Raw genomic sequence first — 20096 nt, forward strand, 5'->3', positions numbered from 1 at the left:
ATTCCATAAGTACACCACGGAACTCTGCATTGGACTGAGTTTACAGGCCATGCTGAGTGTCTCCGTCCCAGGGGAATGGAAGTGTCGCTAAGGGGCACTCTTGGCTTAATAGTCTCAGATACGTAGTCTGTGAAGGGAAAATGTACGAGGATGTTCCTGGGACTTGAGGGCCTGGGAAAGGTTGGGTGGATTTAGGACTTTATTCCCTGAAGTGTAGGGGAGATTCGACAGGGTGACGAGGAGGTAAAAGCAGACTGGTTTTTTCCACTGTGGTTGGGTGAGACTAGAACTTGAGGTCATGGGTTAAGAGCAAAAGGTGAAATATTTAAGGGAAACCTGAGGGGAAACTTCTTCACTCAGAGGGTGGTGAGGGTGTGGAACGAGCTGCCAGCACAAGTGATGAACAATATTTAAGAGAAATTCATGGTATGAACTAGATGGGCTGAAGGGCCTACTTCTGTGCTGTTGTACTCTGAGGTAAGGGAATTACATGATATCTATGGAACAGAACCCCACAGTGTCTCATGCCTTACAGAACAAATCGAAGAGAACATAAATGATCCTGGCTTGTCCGACAGTCATCCTGACCCGCTTTTTAATGTTGCCTCCCTGAAGGTTAAGGAGTTTTTGAATCAGAAGGAATTTCCCGCGAGGGATTTGGATTCCAAGGACATGACAGCAGAGGTGCAGAAGAGCGTCACTGACGAGGCAGACATGTATGAAAAGATAGGTTACCCACTACGATGTAACATCTTCCCAGGTATTTATTTATCGTGATACAGCGCGGAAACGGCTCTTCGATCCACGTCACCCAGCAACCCCTGCTTTAACCCCAGCCGAATCGCGGGACAACTTACAATGGCCAATTAACCTACTAACTTGTACCAAAACCTGTAGGTTATTGGCTGCGAAAGAATCTGGAGTGCCCGGTGCAAACCCATGCGGTCACGGGGAGAACGTACAAACTCCTTACAGACGCTGGCGCGAATTGAACCCTTGTCGCTGGCACTGTAAAGTGTCGCACTAATGGTGCCGCCTGTCGAATATTCTTGCCGCAAAACGTATGACAGCGGAGTGGGGTAGGATGCACCTATGTCTGCAGGAATGTCCCTGTATCCTTACGTTCCTGTGGGAGGTATTTTGATGGCAGTTAGTCGATTCCAAGTACGTAAGCTGTTACATTAGATCAGGTACGTGAAACCACAAAGTCAGCCCCGGCAGGATGGATGGATGAGATCTATAGTGAGATCCCACGGCCAGGAAGGTGGCTCTCCGACACTCCGTGGAGAGCGAAGGGCGTGATGACACACAGAGGGAGTCACGGTCATCCACTGCGGCCAGGGAAGGGCCCAGTTTGGGATGACTATATGAACTAGTGGACCCAGACTTCTGAGGCTGAGAGAGTGGAACTGCCCCAGTGCAACGGCTTTCCCAGTATAAAAACTCTCCAGCACATGTTTCCTGTCTTCTTCCGACACGACGGGAAACCACCCTGTATTTATTTCGAGATAAGGTGCGTAATGGGCCCTTCCAACCCGACGAGCTGTACTACCCATCACCCCACTTACCTGATCACCCCACTTGCATAATCACCCCACTTGCAAAATCACCCCACTTTCCTAATCACCCCACTTTCCTAATCACCCCACTTTCCTGATCACCCCTGTCCTAATCACCCCACTTGCATAATCACCCCACTTACCTAATCACCCCACTTTCCTAATCACCCCACTTTCCTAATCACCCCACTTACCTAATCACCCCACTTACCTGATCACCCCTGTCCTAATCACCCCACTTTCCTAATCACCCCACTTTCCTAATCACCCCACTTTCCTAATCACCCCACTTACCTAATCACCCCACTTTCCTAATCACCCCACTTTCCTAATCACCCCACTTACCTGATCACCCCTGTCCTAATCACCCCACTTGCATAATCACCCCACTTACCTGATCACCCCTGTGCTAATCACCCCACTTTCCTAATCACCCCACTTTCCTAATCACCCCACTTTCCTAATCACCCCACTTTCCTAATCACCCCACTTTCCTAATCACCCCACTTACCTAATCACCCCACTTGCATAATCACCCCACTTGCATAATCACCCCTGTCTTAATCACCCCACTTGCATAATCACCCCACTTTCCTAATCACCCCACTTTCCTAATCACCCCACTTTCCTAATCACCCCACTTTCCTAATCACCCCACTTTCCTAATCACCCCACTTTCCTAATCACCCCACTTGCATAATCACCCCACTTGCATAATCACCCCTGTCTTAATCACCCCACTTGCATAATCACCCCACTTTCCTAATCACCCCACTTACCTAATCACCCTGTCCTAATCACAGGACCAGTTACCCTCCGGGTACTCTGGTGAAACTTAGACAGAGAAGAGGGAGCACTTAGCAGGTCAGTGGAGAAACAAGAAGAGTTAACGTTTCACAGAAACTAACGTCAACATTAGACAGGCCATTCCAGCCTGGACATAGATAGATAGGTAGACAGATACTTTATTGATCCCAACAGAAAGTGCAGGGTCACAGTGGCATTACAAGTTCACAAATATACAAATATTAGAAGACAAGTACAACGAATAAAACATAGAGTAAGTTACCACAAACAGTCTAACAGGAGGAGGGGTCATCACTTCCCCGGCTATAGGTTGACTCATTATAGAGCCCGATGGCCGAGGGTAAGAATGACCTCATATCGCGCTCTTTGGAGCAGCGCAGTTGTCTCAGTCTATTACTGAAAGTGCTCCTCTGTTCAGACAAGGTGGCACGCAGAGGGTGAGAAACTTTGTCCAGAATTGTCAGGATCCTTTGATCTACCACAGCTCCCAGTGTGTCCAGTTTGACTCCGGTAACAAAGCCAGCTTTTCAAATCGTGTTAATTTTGGTGACTTTCCAATAGAGTCATACGTTCCTAGTGAATACTACAGTGCAGAAACAGGCCCATCGGCCCCTCTAGTCTGTGTCTACTATTATTCTGCCTACTTCCATTGACCTGCACCGGGACCACAGCTCCCCATACCCCTCCCATCCATGAACTGATCCAAACTTCTCTTAAATCCTGAAATCGGACTCGCACCTACCACTTGCGCTGGCAGCTCGGTCCGCACCGCCTCCCCCCCCCCCCCCCGCCCCAGCTGAAGAAGTTGCCCCTCAGGCTCCCCTGAAATACTGAATTGCTCAAGCTGTTGGTTTTGCATGGAGGCTCCACCGTGCGTTAATTCATTCTTTGGGACGGAGAGGACTCTGATGGGTGGGTGCTCTATGTTGTGACGTTAGGTCTCTCGAGCCGATGGAAAAGCGAGGTGCAGTCCACTTACACGAAGGAAGTGGTCGACCGCTTCAGACGAGATCCGGAACACTGGCATGGCAGGACAATGGATGATCTTGGTACGGTGTGACCTCATATTGCTTGCCGTCCGTGTGTCTCTCCTGGCTTGTTACCCCTCTGATTAACGGACACAGAAAAGCTGATATGGTGAAGGGGAGGGTGAAATTATCTTTTCTCCTTGTCAATGAGAATTCCTCAATTCCCTCCTGAAGCCAATTAAAGGCACCAGTTATTTTCAGCTCCCGATCCTCACCACCACCCTCTAACCCTACCAATACTTTATTATTTCCTGTCAGTCACCTTATAGAAACATAGTAAACCTACAGCACAATACAGGCCCTTCAGCCCACAAAGCTGTGCTGAACGTGTCCTTTGCTTAGAAATTACTAGGGTTACCCATAGCCCTCTATTATTCTGAGCTCCATGAACCTATCCACAAGTCTCTTAAAAGCCCCTATTGTATCTGCCTCCACCACCGTCGCTGGCAGCCTATTCCATGCACTCACCACTCTCTGTGTTTAACAAAAAAACTTACCCCTGGCATCTCCTCTGTACCTATTTCCAAGCACCTTAAAACTCTGCCCTCTCATGCTAGACATTTCAGCCCTGGGAAAAAGCCTCTGACTATCCACACAATCAACGCCTCTCATCATCTTATACAGTCTATCAGGTCACCTCTCATCCTCTGTCGCTTCAACCTATGCTCCCCAATCCAGGCAACATCCTTGTAAATCTCCTCTGCACCCTTTCTATGGTTTCCACATCCTTCCTGTAGTGAGGCAACCAGAAATGAGCATGGTACTCCAAGTGGGGTCTGACCAGGGTCCCATATATTACCTGCAACATTACCTCTCGGCTGCTAAACTCCAACCCACAATTGATGAAGGCCAATACACCGTATGCCTTCTTAACCACAGAGTCAACCTGCCCAGCAGTTTTGAGTGTCCTATGGACTTGGACCCCAAGATGCCTCTGATCCTCCACACTGCCAAGATTCTTACCATTAATAATATATTCTGCCATCATATTTGACCTACCAAAATGAACCACCTCACACTTAACTGGGTTGAATGCCATCTGCCACATCTCAGCCCAGTTTTGCATCCTATCAATATCCCTCTGTAACCTCTGACAGCCCTCCACACTATCCACAACACCTCCAACCTTTGTGTCATCAGCAAATTTACTAACCCATCCCTCCACTTCTTCATCCAGGTAATTTATAAAAATCACAAAGAGTGGGGGTCCCAGAACAGATTTCTGAGGCACACCACTGGTGACAGACCTCCATGCAGAATATGACCCGTCTACAACAACTTGCCTTCTGTGGGCAAGCCAGTTCTGGATCCACAAAGCAATGTCCCCTTGGATCCCATGCCCCCTTACTTTCTCAATAAGCCTTGCATGGGGTACCTTGTCAAATGCCTTGCTGAAATCCATATACATCTACTGCTCAACCTTCATCAATGTGTTTAGTCACACCCTCAAAAAATTCAATCAGGCTCATAAGGCACAACCTGCCTTTCACAAAGCCATGCTGACTATTCCTAATCATATTATGCCTCAACAAATCATAAATCCTGCCTCTTGGGATCTTCTCCATCAACTTACCAACCACTGAACTAAGATTCACTGGTCTATAATTTCCTGGGCTATCTCTACTCCCTTTCTTGAATAATGGATCCACATCCGCAACCCTCCAATCTTCTGGAATGTCTCCTGTCCCCATTGATGATGCAAAGATCATCGCCAGAGGCTCAGCAATCTCCTTCCTCTCCTCCCACAGAAGCCTGGGGTACATCTCGTCCAGTCTCGGTGATTATCTAACTAGATGCTTTCCAAAAGCTCCAGCACATCCTCTTTCTTAACATCTACATGCTCAAGCTTTTCAGTCCACTGTAAGTCATCCCTACAATTGCAAAGATCCTTTTCCTTAGTGAATACTGAAGCAAAGTACATATTAAGTACCTCTGCTATCTCCTCCGGTTCCATACACACTTTTCCACTGTCTCTCTTAATTGGTCCTATTCTCTCATGTCTTATCCTCTTGCTCTTTACGTACTTGTAGAATGCCATGGGGTTTTCCTTAATCCTGTCCGCCTTCTCGTGGCCCCTTCTGACTCTCCTAATTTCTTTCTTAAGCTCCTTCCTGCTAGCCTTATAATCTTCTAGATCCCTATCATTGCCTAATTTTCTGAACCTTTCGTAAGCTCTTCTTTTCTTCTTGACTAGATTTACAACAGTCTTTGTACACCATGGTTCCTGTACCCTACCATCCTATCCCTGTCTAATGGAACATACCTATGCAGTACTTCACACAAATATCCCCTGAAAATTTGCCACATTTCTTCCGTACGTTTCCCTGAGAACATCTGTTCCCAATTTATGTTCCAAGTCTCTGCCTGATGGCCTCATATTTCCCCTTACTCCAATTATACACTTTCCTAACTTGTCTGTTCCTATCCCTCTCCAATGCTATGGTAAAGGAGATAGAATTGTGATCACTATCTCCAAAATGCTCTCCCACTGAGAGATCTGACACCTGACCAGGTTCATTTCCCAATACCAGATCAAGTACAGCCTCTCCTCTTGTAGGCTTATCTACATATTGTGTCAAGAAACCTTCCTGAACACACCTAACAAACTCCACACCATCTAAACCCCTCACCCTAGGGGGATGCCAATCAATATTTGGGAAATTAAAATCTCCCACCATGATAACCCTGTTATTACTACATCTTTGCAGAATCTGTCTCCCTATTGGCTGCTTGATGTCCCTGTTACTATTGGGTGGTCCATAAAAACACCCAGTAAAAACACTTCCTGTTCCTAACCTTCACCCACAGAGACTCCGTAGACAATCTCTCCATGACATCCTCCTTTTCTGCAGCCGTGACACTCTCTGATCAACAGTGCCAGGCCCCCACCTCTTTTGCCTCCCTCCCTGTCCTTTCTGAAACATCTAAAGCCTGGCACGAAGTAGCCATTCCTGTCCCTAAGCCATCCAAGTCTCTGTAATGGCCACCACATCATATTTCCAAGTACTGATCCATGCTCCTAGCTCATCCACTTTGTTCATAATACTCCTTGCATTTAAATAGACACATATCAAACCATCGGTCTGACTGCGTCCCATCTCTATCACCTGCCGATCCTCCCTCTCACACTGTCTACAAGCTTTCTCTATTTGTGAGCCAACCTCCTCTTCCCCAGTCTCTTCAGTTCAGTTCTCACCCCCCAACAATTCTAATTTAAACTCTCCCCAATATCCTGCGCCAGGATATTGGTTCCCCTGGGATTCAAGTGCAACCCGTCCTTTTTGTACAGGTCAATCCTGCCCCAAAGGAGGTCCCACTGATCCAGAAATCTTAATCTCTGCCCCCTGCTCCAATCCGTCAGCATGCATTTATCTTCCACCTCACTCTATTGCTATACTCAGTCACTATGTACAGCCTAGTGTCACTTTATGGACAGACAATCAATCTACGCTTATGTCTTATATGTTTAAAATTAGTGTGTGTTCTCTCTCTCTGTTTCTTTCTCTTTCTATTTCTTTCTTTCTCTCTTCTTTCTCTTTCTCTTTTTCTTTCTCTTTTTGTTTCTCTTTCTTTTTTCTTTCTGTTTCTTTTTCTTTCTCTTTCTTTTTTCTTTCTCTTTCTCATTTTCTTTCTTCTTCTCTCTCTCATAAATAGACACATAAATATCAGAATCAACAAAATCAACAAAAACAAACAAATAAACAAATTGCTACGCAAAGTGCTAGAGGAACTCAGCAGTAAAGTGAACTGAAAATTAAAAGAGTGAGAAATGTGTTCTGGACACCGTGCAGTCTTTGCTCCCTCTAGTGGACACTAGTAGCTAGAGCAGAGGTACAAGGTTGTAGATGAGATGAGATTGTCTTTATTCGTCACACATACAGCGAAATGTGTCATTTGTGTCAAATCAGATCAACAAGGATTAACACACACAAAATGCTGGTGGAACGCAGCAGGCCAGGCAGCATCTATAGGGAGAAGCGCTGTCGACGTTTCGGGCCGAGACCCTTCCTCAGGACTAACTGAAGAGAAAGATACTAAGAGATTTGAAAGTAGGAGGGGGTGGGATGAAGCTAAGAGCTGGAAAGGCGATTGGCAAAAGTGATACGGAGCTGGAGAAGGGAAAGGATCATGGGACGGGAAGCCTCGGGAGAAAGAAAGGGCGGGGGGAGCACCAGAGGGAGATGGAGAACAGGCAAACAACTAAATATGTCAGGGATGGGGTAAGAAGGGGAGGAGGGGCATTAGCAGAAGTTACAGAAGTCAAAGACCATTTTGCTGAACACCTACATTCGGTCCACCAGAAAAAGCAGTATCTCCCAGTGGCCACACGTTTTAATTCCACATTCCATTCCCATTCTGATATGTCTATCCATGGCCTCCTCTATTGTCAAATAAATCCAAACTCAGGTTGGAGGAACAACACCTTATATACCGGCTGGTTAGCCTCCGACGGCATGAACATTGACTTCTCTAACTTTCGTTAATGCCCCTCCTCCCCTTCTTACCCCATCCCTGACATATTTAGTTGTTTGCCTGTTCTCCATCTCCCTCTGGTGCTCCCCCCCACTTTCTTTCTCCTGAGGCCTCCCGTCCCATGATCCTTTCCCTTCTCCAGCTCCGTATCACTTTCGCCAATCACCTTATCCAGCTCTTAGCTTCACCCCACCCCCTCCGGTCTACTCCTATCATTTCACATTTCCCCCTCCCCTCACTACTTTCAAATCTCTTACTATCTTTCTCTTCAGTTAGTCCTGACGAACCGTCAACAGCGCTTCTCCCTATAGATGCTGCCTGGCCTGCTGTGTTCCACCAGCATTTTGTGTGTGTTGTTGTTTGAATTTCCAGCATCTGCAGATTTCCTCATGTTTGCTCAACAAGGATTATGCCGGGGGGCAGCCTGCAAGTGTCATAGCATGCCCACAACTTACTAACCCATACATCTTTGGAATGTGGGATGAAACCGGGGAACCCAGAGGAAACCCACATGGTCATGGGTGTCCTTGGAGACACCAGCAGGAGTTAGACAATAGACAATAGGTGCAGAAGTAGACCATTCGGCCCTTCGAGCCTGCACCGCCATTTTGAGATCATGGCTGATCAACTACTATCAATACACAGTTCATGCCTTGTCCCATATCCCTTGATTCCCCTACCCATAAGATACCTATCTAGCTCCTTCTTGAAAGCATCCAGAGAATTGGCCTCCACTACCTTCTGAGGCAGTGCACTCCACACCCCCACAACTCTCTGGGAGAAGAGGTTCTTCCTTAACTCTGTCCTAAATGACCTACCCCTTAATTCTCAAACCATGCCCTCTGGTACTGGACTTTCCCAGCATCTGGAACATATTTCCTGCCTCTATCTTGTCCAATCCCTTTATAATCTTATATGTTTCAATCAAATCCCCTCTCAATCTCCTTAATTCCAGTGTGTACAAGCCCAGTCTCTCTAACCTCTCTGCGTAAGACAGTCCAGACATCCCAGGAATTAACCTCGTGAATCTACGCTGCACTTTCTCTACAGCCAGGATGTCCTTCCTTAACCCTGGAGACCAAAACTGTACGCAGTACTCTGGTGTGGTCTCACCAGGGCCCTGTACAAATGCAAGAGGATTTCCTTGCTCTTGTACTCAATTCCCTTTGTAATAAAGGCCAACATTCCATTAGCCTTCTTCACTGCCTGCTGCACTTGCTCATTCACCTTCAGTGACTGATGAACAAGGACTCCTAGATCTCTTTGTATTTCTCCCTTACACCATTCAGATAATAATCTGCCTTCCTGTTCTTACTCCCAAAGTGGATAACCTCACACTTATTCACATTAAACGTCATCTGCCAAATATCTGCCCACTCACCCAGCCTATCCAAGTCACCCTGAATTCTCCTAACATCCTCATCACATGTCACTCTGCCGCCCAGCTTAGTATCATCAGCAAACTTCCTGATGTTATTTTCAATGCCTTCATCCAAATCGTTGACGTAAATCGTAAACAGCTGTGGTCCCAATACTGAGCCCTGTGGCACCCAACTAGTTACCACTTGCCATTCCGAGAAACACCCATTCACCGCTACCCTTTGCTTTCTATCTGCCAACCACTTTTCTATCCATGTCAATGTCTTCCCCTTGATGCCCTGAGCTTTGATTTTATCCACCAATCTCCTATGTGGGACCTTATCAAATACCTTCCGAAAATCGAGGTACACTACGTCCACTGGATCTCCCCCATCTAACTTCCTGGTTACATCCTTGAAAAACTCCAACAGATTAGTCAAGCATGATTTACCCTTGGTAAATCCATGCTGGCTCGGCCCAATCCTATCACTGCTATCTAGATATGCCACTATTTCATCCTTAATAATGGACTCTAGCATCTTCCCTACCACCGATGTCAGGCTGACAGGTCAATAGTTCTCTGTTTTCTCCCTCCCTCCTTTCTTAAAAAGTGGGATAACATTAGCCATTCTCAATCCTCAGGAACTGACCCTGAACCTAAGGAACATTGGAAAATGATTACCAATGCATCCACAATTTTCAGAGCCACCTCCTTTAGTACCCTAGGATGCAGACCATCTGGACCTGGGGATTTGTCAGCCTTCAGTCCCATCAGTCTTCTCATCACCGTTTCCTTCCTAATGTCAATCTGTTTCATTTCCTCTGTTACCCTATGTCCTTGGCCCATCCATACATCTGGGAGATTGCTTGTGTCTTCCTTAGTGAAAACAGATCTAAAGTACTCATTAAATTCTTCTGCCATTTCTCTGTTTCCCATAACAATTTCACCCAATTCATTCTTCAAGGGCCCAACATTGTTCTTAACTATCTTTTTTCTCTTCACATACGTAAAAAAGCTTTTGCTATCTTTCTTTATATTCCTGGCTAGCTTGCGTTCGTACCTCATTTTTTTCTCCCCATATTGTCTTTTTAGTTAAGTTCTGTTGTTCCTTAAAAACTTCCCAATCATCTGTCCTCCCACTCACCTTAGCTCTGTCATACTTCCTTTTTTTTAATGCTATGCAATCTCTGACTTCCTTTGTCAACCACTGTGGCCCCTTTCCCCCTTTGAATCCTTCCTTCTCTGGGGGATGAACTGATTTTGCACCTTGTGCATTATTCCCAAGAATACCTGCCATTACTGTTCCACTGTCTTTTCTGCTAGGCTATCTGTCCAGTCAACTTTGGCCAGCTCCTCCCTCTTGGCTCCATACTTTCCCCTGTTCATCTGCAACACTGACACCTCCAATCTGCCCTTGTCCTTCTCAAATTGCAGATAAAAGCTTATCATACTATGATCACTACCTCCTAATGGCTCCTTTACTGCAAGATCGCTTATCAAATCCTGTTCATTACATAACACTAAACCCAGAATAGTCTTGTTCCTGGTCAGCTCTCGTACAAGCTGTTCCAAGAGTGCATCCTGTAGGCACTCTACAAACTCCCTATCCTGGGGTCCAGCACCAACCTGATTCTGCCAGTTCACCTGCATGTTGAAATCCCCCATAACTACTGCGACATTACCTTTGCCACATGCCAATGTTAACTCCCTATTCAACTTGCACCCAGTATCCATTGAACCCCAACCTGGCTTCTGTAAATCGTTGTGCTAACCACCATGCTGCTTTGCCGCCTGATGGTAAAGCTAGAATGTGCCGTGAACTATAGGAGAGACTCAAAGCCGAGCTGCTTCCGTGGAGGCGGGGGGGGGGGGGGGTCAAGACCCTATATCTGGAATGTTTTACTATTTAATCAGTTCCCCCAATCACAGATCTCCCCTTGATTTTCCTTCCTCCTTAAGGACAGACGTCTGGTCTCTATCATGAGGGGTGGGGTGAGGGGGAAAGACAGGGCGAGGGACCTGCAAGCTGCAGGACTTACAACCTCACCAGGATCTTTTCCACGCCAACTTAAATTCCATGTGCGGGAAAAGAAGAGGAAATTCCAGAGCATCAAATCAGAACCTGTAGGGGAAAAGATCATTTCAGCAAAGATCTGATGGGCCGAATATCCTTCCTTAGAGGTGTAAGCATTCTGCACTGTGTGAAGGGAAGTAAGGAAGAGGCAGCAGGGCGTATCTACAGAAAGTGTCAGGTAGATTGAAAATCTGGCTGAGTGGTGCTACAACAACCTCTCACTCACTGTCGGCAAAACCAAGGAGCTGATTACTGACTGCAGGAAGAGGAAACCAGAGGTCCACAAGCCAGTCCTCATCAGAGGTGGAGAGTGTCAGCAACTTTAAATTCCTCGGTGTTATCACTTAAGAGGATGTTCGAGCAATTACGGAGAAAGCACATCAGTGTGTCTACTTCCTTAGGAGTTTGCAGAGATTTGGCATGACACCTAAAACTTTGACAAACTTCCATGGATGTGTGGTGGAGAGTGTATTGACTGGTTGCAACATATCCTGGTCTGGAAACATCAATGCCTTTGAACGCAAAGTCCTACAATATGTAGTGGATAGATCCCAGTCCATCACAGGTACAGTCCTTCCCACCATTGGGTACATCTACAGGAAGTGTCGTCACAGGGAAGCAGCATCTATCATCAGGGACCCCCACCACCCAGGCCACGTTCTCTTTTCACTTCTGTCATCATGAAGAAGGTACAGGAGCCTCAGGACTCACCATCAGGTTCAGGAACCGTCATTACCCCTCAATCATCAGGCTCTTGAACCAGTGGGATTAACTTCACTCAGCCCATCACCGAACCTGTGGAGTCAATTTCAATAACTCTTTACCTAATGTTCTCAATATTCATTGTTTATTTATTTCTTGTTATTTCTTTTTTTCTCTTTTGTATTTGCACAGTTTGTTGTCTTTTGCACATAAGTTGATTGTCCGTCCTCATGGGTGCAGTCTTTCATTGATTCTATCGTGTTTCTTGGATTTCCCATGAATGCCCATAATTTCAGGGTTGTATAAATACGTAAGGTAGCTTGTATCCACGGATTGTATGTCCATAAAGTGACACAAGGCTGTACCCAAGGTGACTGATGGAAAATCATCAAGTAGTTGTGGAGTTAGTGGGTGGTGGTGTTGGTCAGCCTTGCTGCTTGGGGAAAGTTACTGTTTTTTGAAGGACAAAGTAAATTTATTATCAAAGTATATGTATGTCACCATATACAACTCTTGAGTTCTGGTGGTCTTGGCATGGATGCTACATAGCCTCGTCCCTGATGGGAGTGGGACAGCTAGTCCACGAGCAGGGTGAGTGGGATCCTTCACGAGGTTGCTGACCCTTTTCTGTACATACTATACGTCCTTGATGGAAATGGCTCCCTGGGTAATGAATAGCCTGGACTTATGGGAACCAGACTTCACACAAATTCTGTACTTTTTTCAATCTAGTAATAATAAAAATAAACATTTTTAATGGTATTCAGCAAGGCATAAATCCAATTAGCTGAATTATGGGCAGCATCACAAAGTGCTGGAGAAACTCGGCAGGTCAGGCAGCATCTGTGGAAGGAAATGGACAGTCGAATTCTTCCAGTGCTCTGTCTGACATTCTGGATTTCTGCATCTGCGGTCTCTTGTATCACTTAATTACGAGTAGTGTTATTTATTCAATGCAATGAACGATTACAACAAGTTTGTACAGGACAGTACAATATAGGTAGCTCTAGGAAATTTCTAACTTGCAAAGCAATTGGCTCATGGGGGAACAACCTCCGAAACAGAACCCTCACGTAACCGGGGGCTGGTTGTTAAATTAGGATAAGATGATTTGATGCCAAGCTTGCGCCCTGATATTAGCAAAGTTGTCTGTCGTCTTTTAGGTCACTGGGTTCAGATGAACATCTTTCACCAGAGAGTCAAGAAAGCGTTAGGGGAGCTGGAGAAAAGAGCGGAGAATTCCTAGAGCGATTGAGGATGTAAAGCAGTGAAATAAAATCACTCTCTTGTCTTTAGTTCAAAGTAAATTTATAAGATATTGGAGCAGAATTAGGCTATTTGGCTCATTGAGTCTTCTCCGCCATTCCATTACGGCTAAATCATTTTCTCTCTGTCTCCCATTCTCCCTGTCTGCTCCCTGTAACCTTTGCCCTTACTAATAGAGCACCTATTAACCTCCAGTTTAAATACACCCTATAACTTTGGGGTCTGTGGCAATGAATTCCACAGATTCACTACCCTCAGGCTAAATAAATCATTCAGTTTCTGTTCTAAAGAGACGTCCTTCTATTCTGAGGCTGTGTCCTCGGCCTAAGACCTTATAATCAAAGGACGTTATTGCTACCACATACTACCTTGAGATTCAGCATCTTGCAGGCATTTGCAGAAAAATAGAAATACAAAATAAGTTTATGAAAAGCTATACATAGACAAAGACGAGTGGAAAGAATATCGCTGGAGACACAATCAGATTGTATATTCTAAAAAATTATTTATTTAGAGATACAGCACGGAATAGGCCTTTCAATTTCACGGTATCGACCTATCAATTTAACCCTAGCCTAATCACAGGACAATTTACAATGACCAATTAACCTACTAATCATTACATCTTTGGTCTACAGAAGGATCATACAAACTTGCTTACTCAGAATTGAACGCTGACACCCTGAGCTGTAATAGCCATCACTGCCCCAGTATCTAAAAATCAGTGGTTTTGCCTTTAAATGTGAAGCTGCTCAGGGAAGAGGCCCTCCGGGGAAGAGTGTTCCAAAAGCACACCACGTCTTCAGGCTAAATTTCTTCTCTGTTCCAAGAAGAGGTTTTGAATTTTTAGGAGGAGGCAAACGGGAGGGAGATAGATCATCTGGTTGAGTGACGGTTGCAATAACTTTGTACTTTACGTCAGTAAGACCGAGGGATTGATTGTGGACTTCAGGAAGGCGAAGCTGAGGGAACACACACACCGGTCCTCATCGAGCATTGAGGGTGAGCAGTTTCAAGTTCCTGGCTGTCAACGTCAATGACGGTCTATCAATGCAATTACAAAGGCAGTGGGGCTATATTTCATGAGGAACTTGAGATCTGGTCTCTCACCAAGAACACTCGCAAATTTCTACAGATGTACCATGGAGAGCTTTCTGACTGGTTGCATCACCTTCTAGAATGGGGTGTGTGGGGGGGGGGTGGGATCAATTCACAGGGTCAGAAAAAGCTGCAGGAAGTTGTAAACTCGCCAGTTCCATCATTGGGCACTAGCCTCTCTAGCAATGAGGACATCCTCAAAAGGTGATGCCTCTAAGAGATACGTCCACCATCAGTGACCCTCCCATCACCCAGTACATGCCCTCTTCTCATTGCTACCGTCAAGGAGGAGGTATGGAACCTGAAAGCACACACTTAATGATTCAGGACCAGCTCTCTCCCCTCCAGCATCAGATTTCTGAATGGACCCATGAACACTATTTTTTCTCCTCTTTTTTGCACTATTTATCCAAAGTCTACAGATCCCTCAAAAATGCCATGCAAGTTGCCAGGGTGGTACGGTGTCGTGGCCTTCATTAGTCATCAGACTGAGTTCAAGAGCCTCGAGATAAAGTTCCAACTCCAGAAAACCCTATTGTTATATCACATTTTTATTTTATTTCGAGATACAGCGCAGAACAGGCCCTCTGTTCTTTTGAGTTGCCAAGCAACTCACTATTTTGGCCCTAGCCTAACCCTTCCCACTTGGAGTATTCAGAATCAGAATCAGATTTATTATCACTGACAAATGTCATGAAATTTGTTGTTTTGCTGCAGCAGGACAATAAAATATACTTTATGTAAAAGTGCATAGAGTATACTGTACTATAAATGATAAAAAAATGTACAAAAGTTGAAATAAGTTGTGGAAGAGAGCAAACAAAATAGTGAAGTACTGTTCGTGGGTTCATTGTTCAGATGTGTGGCAGGTGGTGTGGTGGCATCAGCACTAGACTTCGAGGCGAGTGGTCCCGCCTGCTCCTTGCACGCTTTCCACACGTGTTGGGTTGAGCGTCAAGCTAACAACTTGGCCTCATAAAAAAAAAACACAGGCAAATGCTGAAGAAACGGAGAGGTTGTCGCCCCATGCACCACGAGGCCTGGAGAGGAATTAGTGAACTTTCGAAGGTGTCCTCATGGGGGGAAGGCTTGTACCCATAGAGTTTACCTGCAACATTACCTCGCAGCTCATGAACTCCTTAGCCCAACTAATGAGGGCCAATACACCATACTCCTTACTGACACCTTCATCAGCTTGTGGGGCAACTCTGATGGATCTATGGACATGGAGCTCAAGATCCTCCACTCTGCTGATCATCTCGTCATTAACTCAGTGATACTTTACAGTTCTCTGGACTGAACTCCACCTGCCACATCTCAGCCCAGCTCTGCACCCTGTCAATGACCCGCTGTAACCTACGACAACCTTCTACACTATGCTCAACACTACCACCCCTTGTGTCATCTGCGGAATAAGGCAGGAATCAATATGGGCCAAAAGTAGAGAGATGGGCTAGTTCCTCTTGGTCAGCAAGGAAGAGTAGGCCGAAAGGCTTGATTCTGTGCTCTGACTCGATCTGTGCTGCTGTCCGGATCAAACTAAAGTCAAAGTAAATGTATTATCAAAATGTGTATTTGTCACCATATACAGATTCATTTTCTTTCAGGCACTTACAGGAGAATAAAGAAATAAAGTAGAAGTTATGATAAAAAAATAACTATACACTGTCAAGGACTCTTCATCTCATGTTCTTGATATTTATTGCTTATTTATTATTATTCCATTTTTTTTTCTTTCTTTTGGTATTTGCACAGTTTGTTGTCTTTTGCACGTTGTTTGTCCGCCCTGATGGGTGCAGTCTTTCATTGATTCTATCGTGTTTCTTGTATGTGAATGCCTGTGAGAAAGTTAGTCTCAGGGTTGTATTGGGTGACATATATGTACTTTTTGTAGCGCTGTGCTACACGCAGCACTGCAATAATGACACGGAGTCGGTGAGCTGCAGTTACAAAAGAGATTTATTCAAACTTCGCAGCCCCACTTTAAAGCCTTCCTGATCCCTCCCTCCCTGGGCGGGAATGCTGTAGGGGGCACGTATTCACAGTCCCGTCCTTCGCGCAGGCTTTTCCCCTTGCTGGTGAAGCAGGCTTGGTGTCCTTTTTTGGGACCTGCCTCAATGCCGCCGCGCTCCACTTTGTGAGCCGGTTTGAATAGGAGCAGGAGTCGACTATCTGGCCTGTCGTGTCTGCTCTGCCATTCAATAAGATCATGGCTGATCTGACCATGGACTCATCTCCACCTACCTGCCTGTTCTCCACAACCCTTAATTCCCCTACAATGCAAAAATCTATCCAACCTTGTCTTAAATATGTTTACTGAAGTAGCCTCCACTGCTTCAATGGGCAGAGAATTCCACAGATTCACCACCCTCTGGGAAAAACAGTTCCTCCTCATCTCCGTCCTAAATCTGCTCCCCCAAATCTTGAAGCTACGAAGGGTACTAACTGTTCTTGAACCCAGTCATGTGGAAACTGAGGGTTCCTGTACCTCTTGCCCGAGGGCAGCAGTGAGCCGACAGCATGGCCTGGATGGTGAGGGTCTTTGATGATGGAGGCTGCGTTCTTATTACAGTGCTCCTTGTAGATGTGCTTAGTGGTGGGGAGGGCTTTGCCTGTGATGGACTGCGCTGCACCCAACACTTCTTCATTCCTGGACACTGGTGTTTCCATACCAAACAGTCAGGATACTCTCCACTGAGCATCTGTAGAAGTTCGTCAAAGTTTTCGATAGCTTGCAATGTTGTGATGGAAATGAGACCGATTCTTTGGGTCTCAGAGGCAAGGGCTCTGGACCACAGTTTGAATAATAAGGAGTTTATTTACAAGGGGAGAAAAGCTTGGGAACAACACAAGCGGCTACAATATTCACACAAATGCGCTTAGAATAGACGAGCGTGGGAAAAATCAGGTTGGCAGTACAATACATGGGAAAACGGTGTGGTGACAGGGTACAGGTTCACATACAAGCAAGGAAAAAGTAACTACAATACCCGCCACCCCTTGACTATGGGCAGGCACGGCTCTCTGCTACAGGGACGACAATAAACACTCCCACAACCCTATTCAATGCACAGCTCACCACGTGTCTCCAGCGCCGTTCTGCAGTCTTCAGCCTGGAGTGAAGCAGGGTGGTCCCTCGAGGATGGCAAAAAGAGAACAAGCCAGGCACATGTAGCACCCTTTATAGGAGTGTCCAGCCCTGGTGATTCACCAGGGGGCCAACGGCTTGGTGCTAGACGGGTTAATCCAGTTAAGGTGGCTCATGGTTGAGAGCGCATTGATTTGTTGGGAGGGGCGAAATGTTGTGGTGTGACTTCCGACCAGGAGAGGGCAGTGCTGTCACGTGACAGGCTCGGTTCTCTGGACACACATGCTAAATGTACATAAACTTCTGGGAAAGTAGAGGCTTGAAGGAATGGTGAACACATTTCAAACATACCTGGAGTCCTACTTCACAGGGCCTGACCAAACTTTATCATGTGCTTGAGAGTGTGGATTTAAGCCAGACAGGAAAAAAACAATATCTCTTGCTGAATTAGCACACCCTCAGGACTCTCTGCCGAGTTCTGAGCTCCAACCTCTGGAGTGGGACTTGAACCCAGAACCTCCTCACTCGGGCAAAGAGTCCTCCGAGCCACAAGTCATTGTGGCGATGGGGGCAAAGCTTGGGTAAGGAAGCACGTTGCCAGATGGATCAATTATGAGAATGCGGGGTCACGCGTGTATCGATTGTGCCTGTTACACACGGAAGGCCCCTTCTCTTTATCTTTGTGGGCTTTTGAGCGTGCATGTCTTCGTCTCGGTGGGCCTGGTTTGTCGCTCCTGCACTGTAAGCTGTAATGCTGGAAAGCTGGAGCACCATGCACAAAATGCTGCAGGAACTCAGCAGGTTGGGCAGCGTCGATGGAAGGGAATTAACAGTCGACAGCCCTTCCTGAACACTGGAAAGGGAGGGGGCTGTAAAAATCTTTTGAGTTAATGGTTTGCTGCTTCACTGTGAAGTCTCTTTGAGGCTACTCTGAAGGAGTTTAAATCTTCACTTTGATGGGACCCTCTCTCTCTGCTCCCCTCTCTGATCTCTGCTACCCTCTGTCTCTTGAGCCATGTGCTCACCCAGACCCACCCCTTCCTGCTTGTACTCCTTCCCCTCCCCTCCCCTTCTATTATGGCTTCTTCCCCCTCTGTTCCAGTCCCGATGAAGGGTCTTGGCCTGAACCGTCGACTCTTTATTCCCCTCCATAGATGCTGCCTGACTTGCTGAGTTCCTCCATCTTTTTGTGTGGGTTGCTCTGTAAAAGTTGCCCAGCTTGTACCTTAACTGACACGACTCAGTAAAAGCTTTTAAATCTTTGTTGCTCTTGTTCTGCACGTACATAACCGACTTGGCCAATGACAGGGATAGATGCTATTCCTCGGTCACGCTGCCCTCTCTGCTGTTTAAAGGTGCCCGGACTGACACGTTGCTGGCCCAGCAGAGGTTGTCAAAGAACCTTCAGCAGTACCTGGACGAGCAGCCAAAGCTAACGAGGAACTGGCCTGAGTTTGTCTCCCGAACCCGCCAGCATGCAACCACAGCTCAGCCAGGGCAGCCCGAAGCGCCGAAGAAAGTCGCTGCAAAGCCGCCGACAACCGTCCCAAAGGCAAAGCGGCCCGTCGCAAAGCCAGAGGTGGCAGTGGCGACCGGCGGCAGCGTGGAAAGTGAAGTAACTGCTGAGTGCATCGATAAGAAGGATGAGATGTTCTGGGAGTTTTATAACCAGCCTTTGCCTCCGCTGTAAACAGGAAACAACTGGGATCCATCTGCCCTGGTTAGTAGGCGAAGCCTTTCTTGGAGGGAAGGGGAAAGGTTGCAAGCTTGCTGAAACTTTATAAGACCATAAGGCATAGGAGCAGAATTAGGCCATTCAGCCCATCAAGTCTGCTCCACCATTTTATCTTGGCAGCTTTATTAGCCTTCTCAATGCCATTCTCTGGCCCTCTCTCCATAACCTTTGACACCCTTACTAATCAAGAACCTATTAACCTCCGCTTTAAATAAACCCAATGACTTCAGCTCCACGACCGTCTGTGCCAATGAATTCTGCAGGTTCACCACCCTGTCCCTCCTTATCTATGTCCTAAAGAGAAGTTCTGGTATTCTGAGGCTATGCCCTCTAGTCCTAAACTTTCCCACTATTGGAAATATCCTCTTCACATCCACTCTATTGAGGCCTTTCAGTGTTCAAATAAGGTCCGCCATCATTCTTTGAAACTTCAGCGAGTAGAGGCCCAGACCTATCAAACGCTCCTCACGCGTTAACCCTTTCATTCCTGGGATAATTCTTGTGAAACTCTGGCTGAAGAAATTCCTCCTCATCTCTGTCTAAAGGGATGACCTTGTATATTCTGCGGCTGTGCTCGACTGTTTGTGGTGGGAGGATTATACGATTGTTTTTTTTTTAGATGGAAATTAAGGCTGGTGAGACCCACTGTGATCCATCTGTGAGCTTGTGCAGTTTGAGCAGGTTCGGCTCAGAGTTGATGAGATGGAGCCTGAGCTTCAGACAATGTTGAAGTTGAGGTTGCAATTATTCACGTAAGTGCTGTAGAATCAGTTGGTCAAGCGTGTGAGGAGAATGTGTGAAGGAGAGAGGTAAGGGGAGAGAGAGTGGGGGAGGCAGGGGGGGAAAAGAGAGGGGAGGAGAGAGGGAGGGAAGGAGGGGGAAGTAAGGGGAGAGGAAGAGAGAGAA

The 20096-nt window shown here is 46.3% G+C and overlaps 1 protein-coding gene across 6 annotated transcripts in view; it reads left to right on the plus strand.

Moving 5' to 3' along the window:
- LOC132382940 (testis-expressed protein 33) overlaps positions 1-20096 on the plus strand; it is a 35877-nt gene that overhangs the window by 12098 nt on the left and 3683 nt on the right. For 2 of the 6 annotated variants that reach the window (XM_059953538.1, XM_059953536.1), the window contains 3 exons: positions 616-760; positions 3305-3415; positions 18811-20003. In XM_059953538.1, coding sequence (XP_059809521.1) covers positions 616-760; positions 3305-3415; positions 18811-19145 — 591 coding nt within the window. In that variant the 3' untranslated portion in view covers positions 19146-20003. Of the gene's footprint in view, positions 1-615; positions 761-3304; positions 3416-13166; positions 20004-20096 lie in introns of those variants that run through there. The other 4 variants (XM_059953537.1, XR_009508507.1, XM_059953540.1 and 1 more) reach the window with 4 other exon arrangements.

The sequence above is a fragment of the Hypanus sabinus genome, chromosome 29, assembly GCF_030144855.1.
Source record: "Hypanus sabinus isolate sHypSab1 chromosome 29, sHypSab1.hap1, whole genome shotgun sequence".
NCBI classification, from domain to species: Eukaryota; Metazoa; Chordata; class Chondrichthyes; order Myliobatiformes; family Dasyatidae; genus Hypanus; species Hypanus sabinus.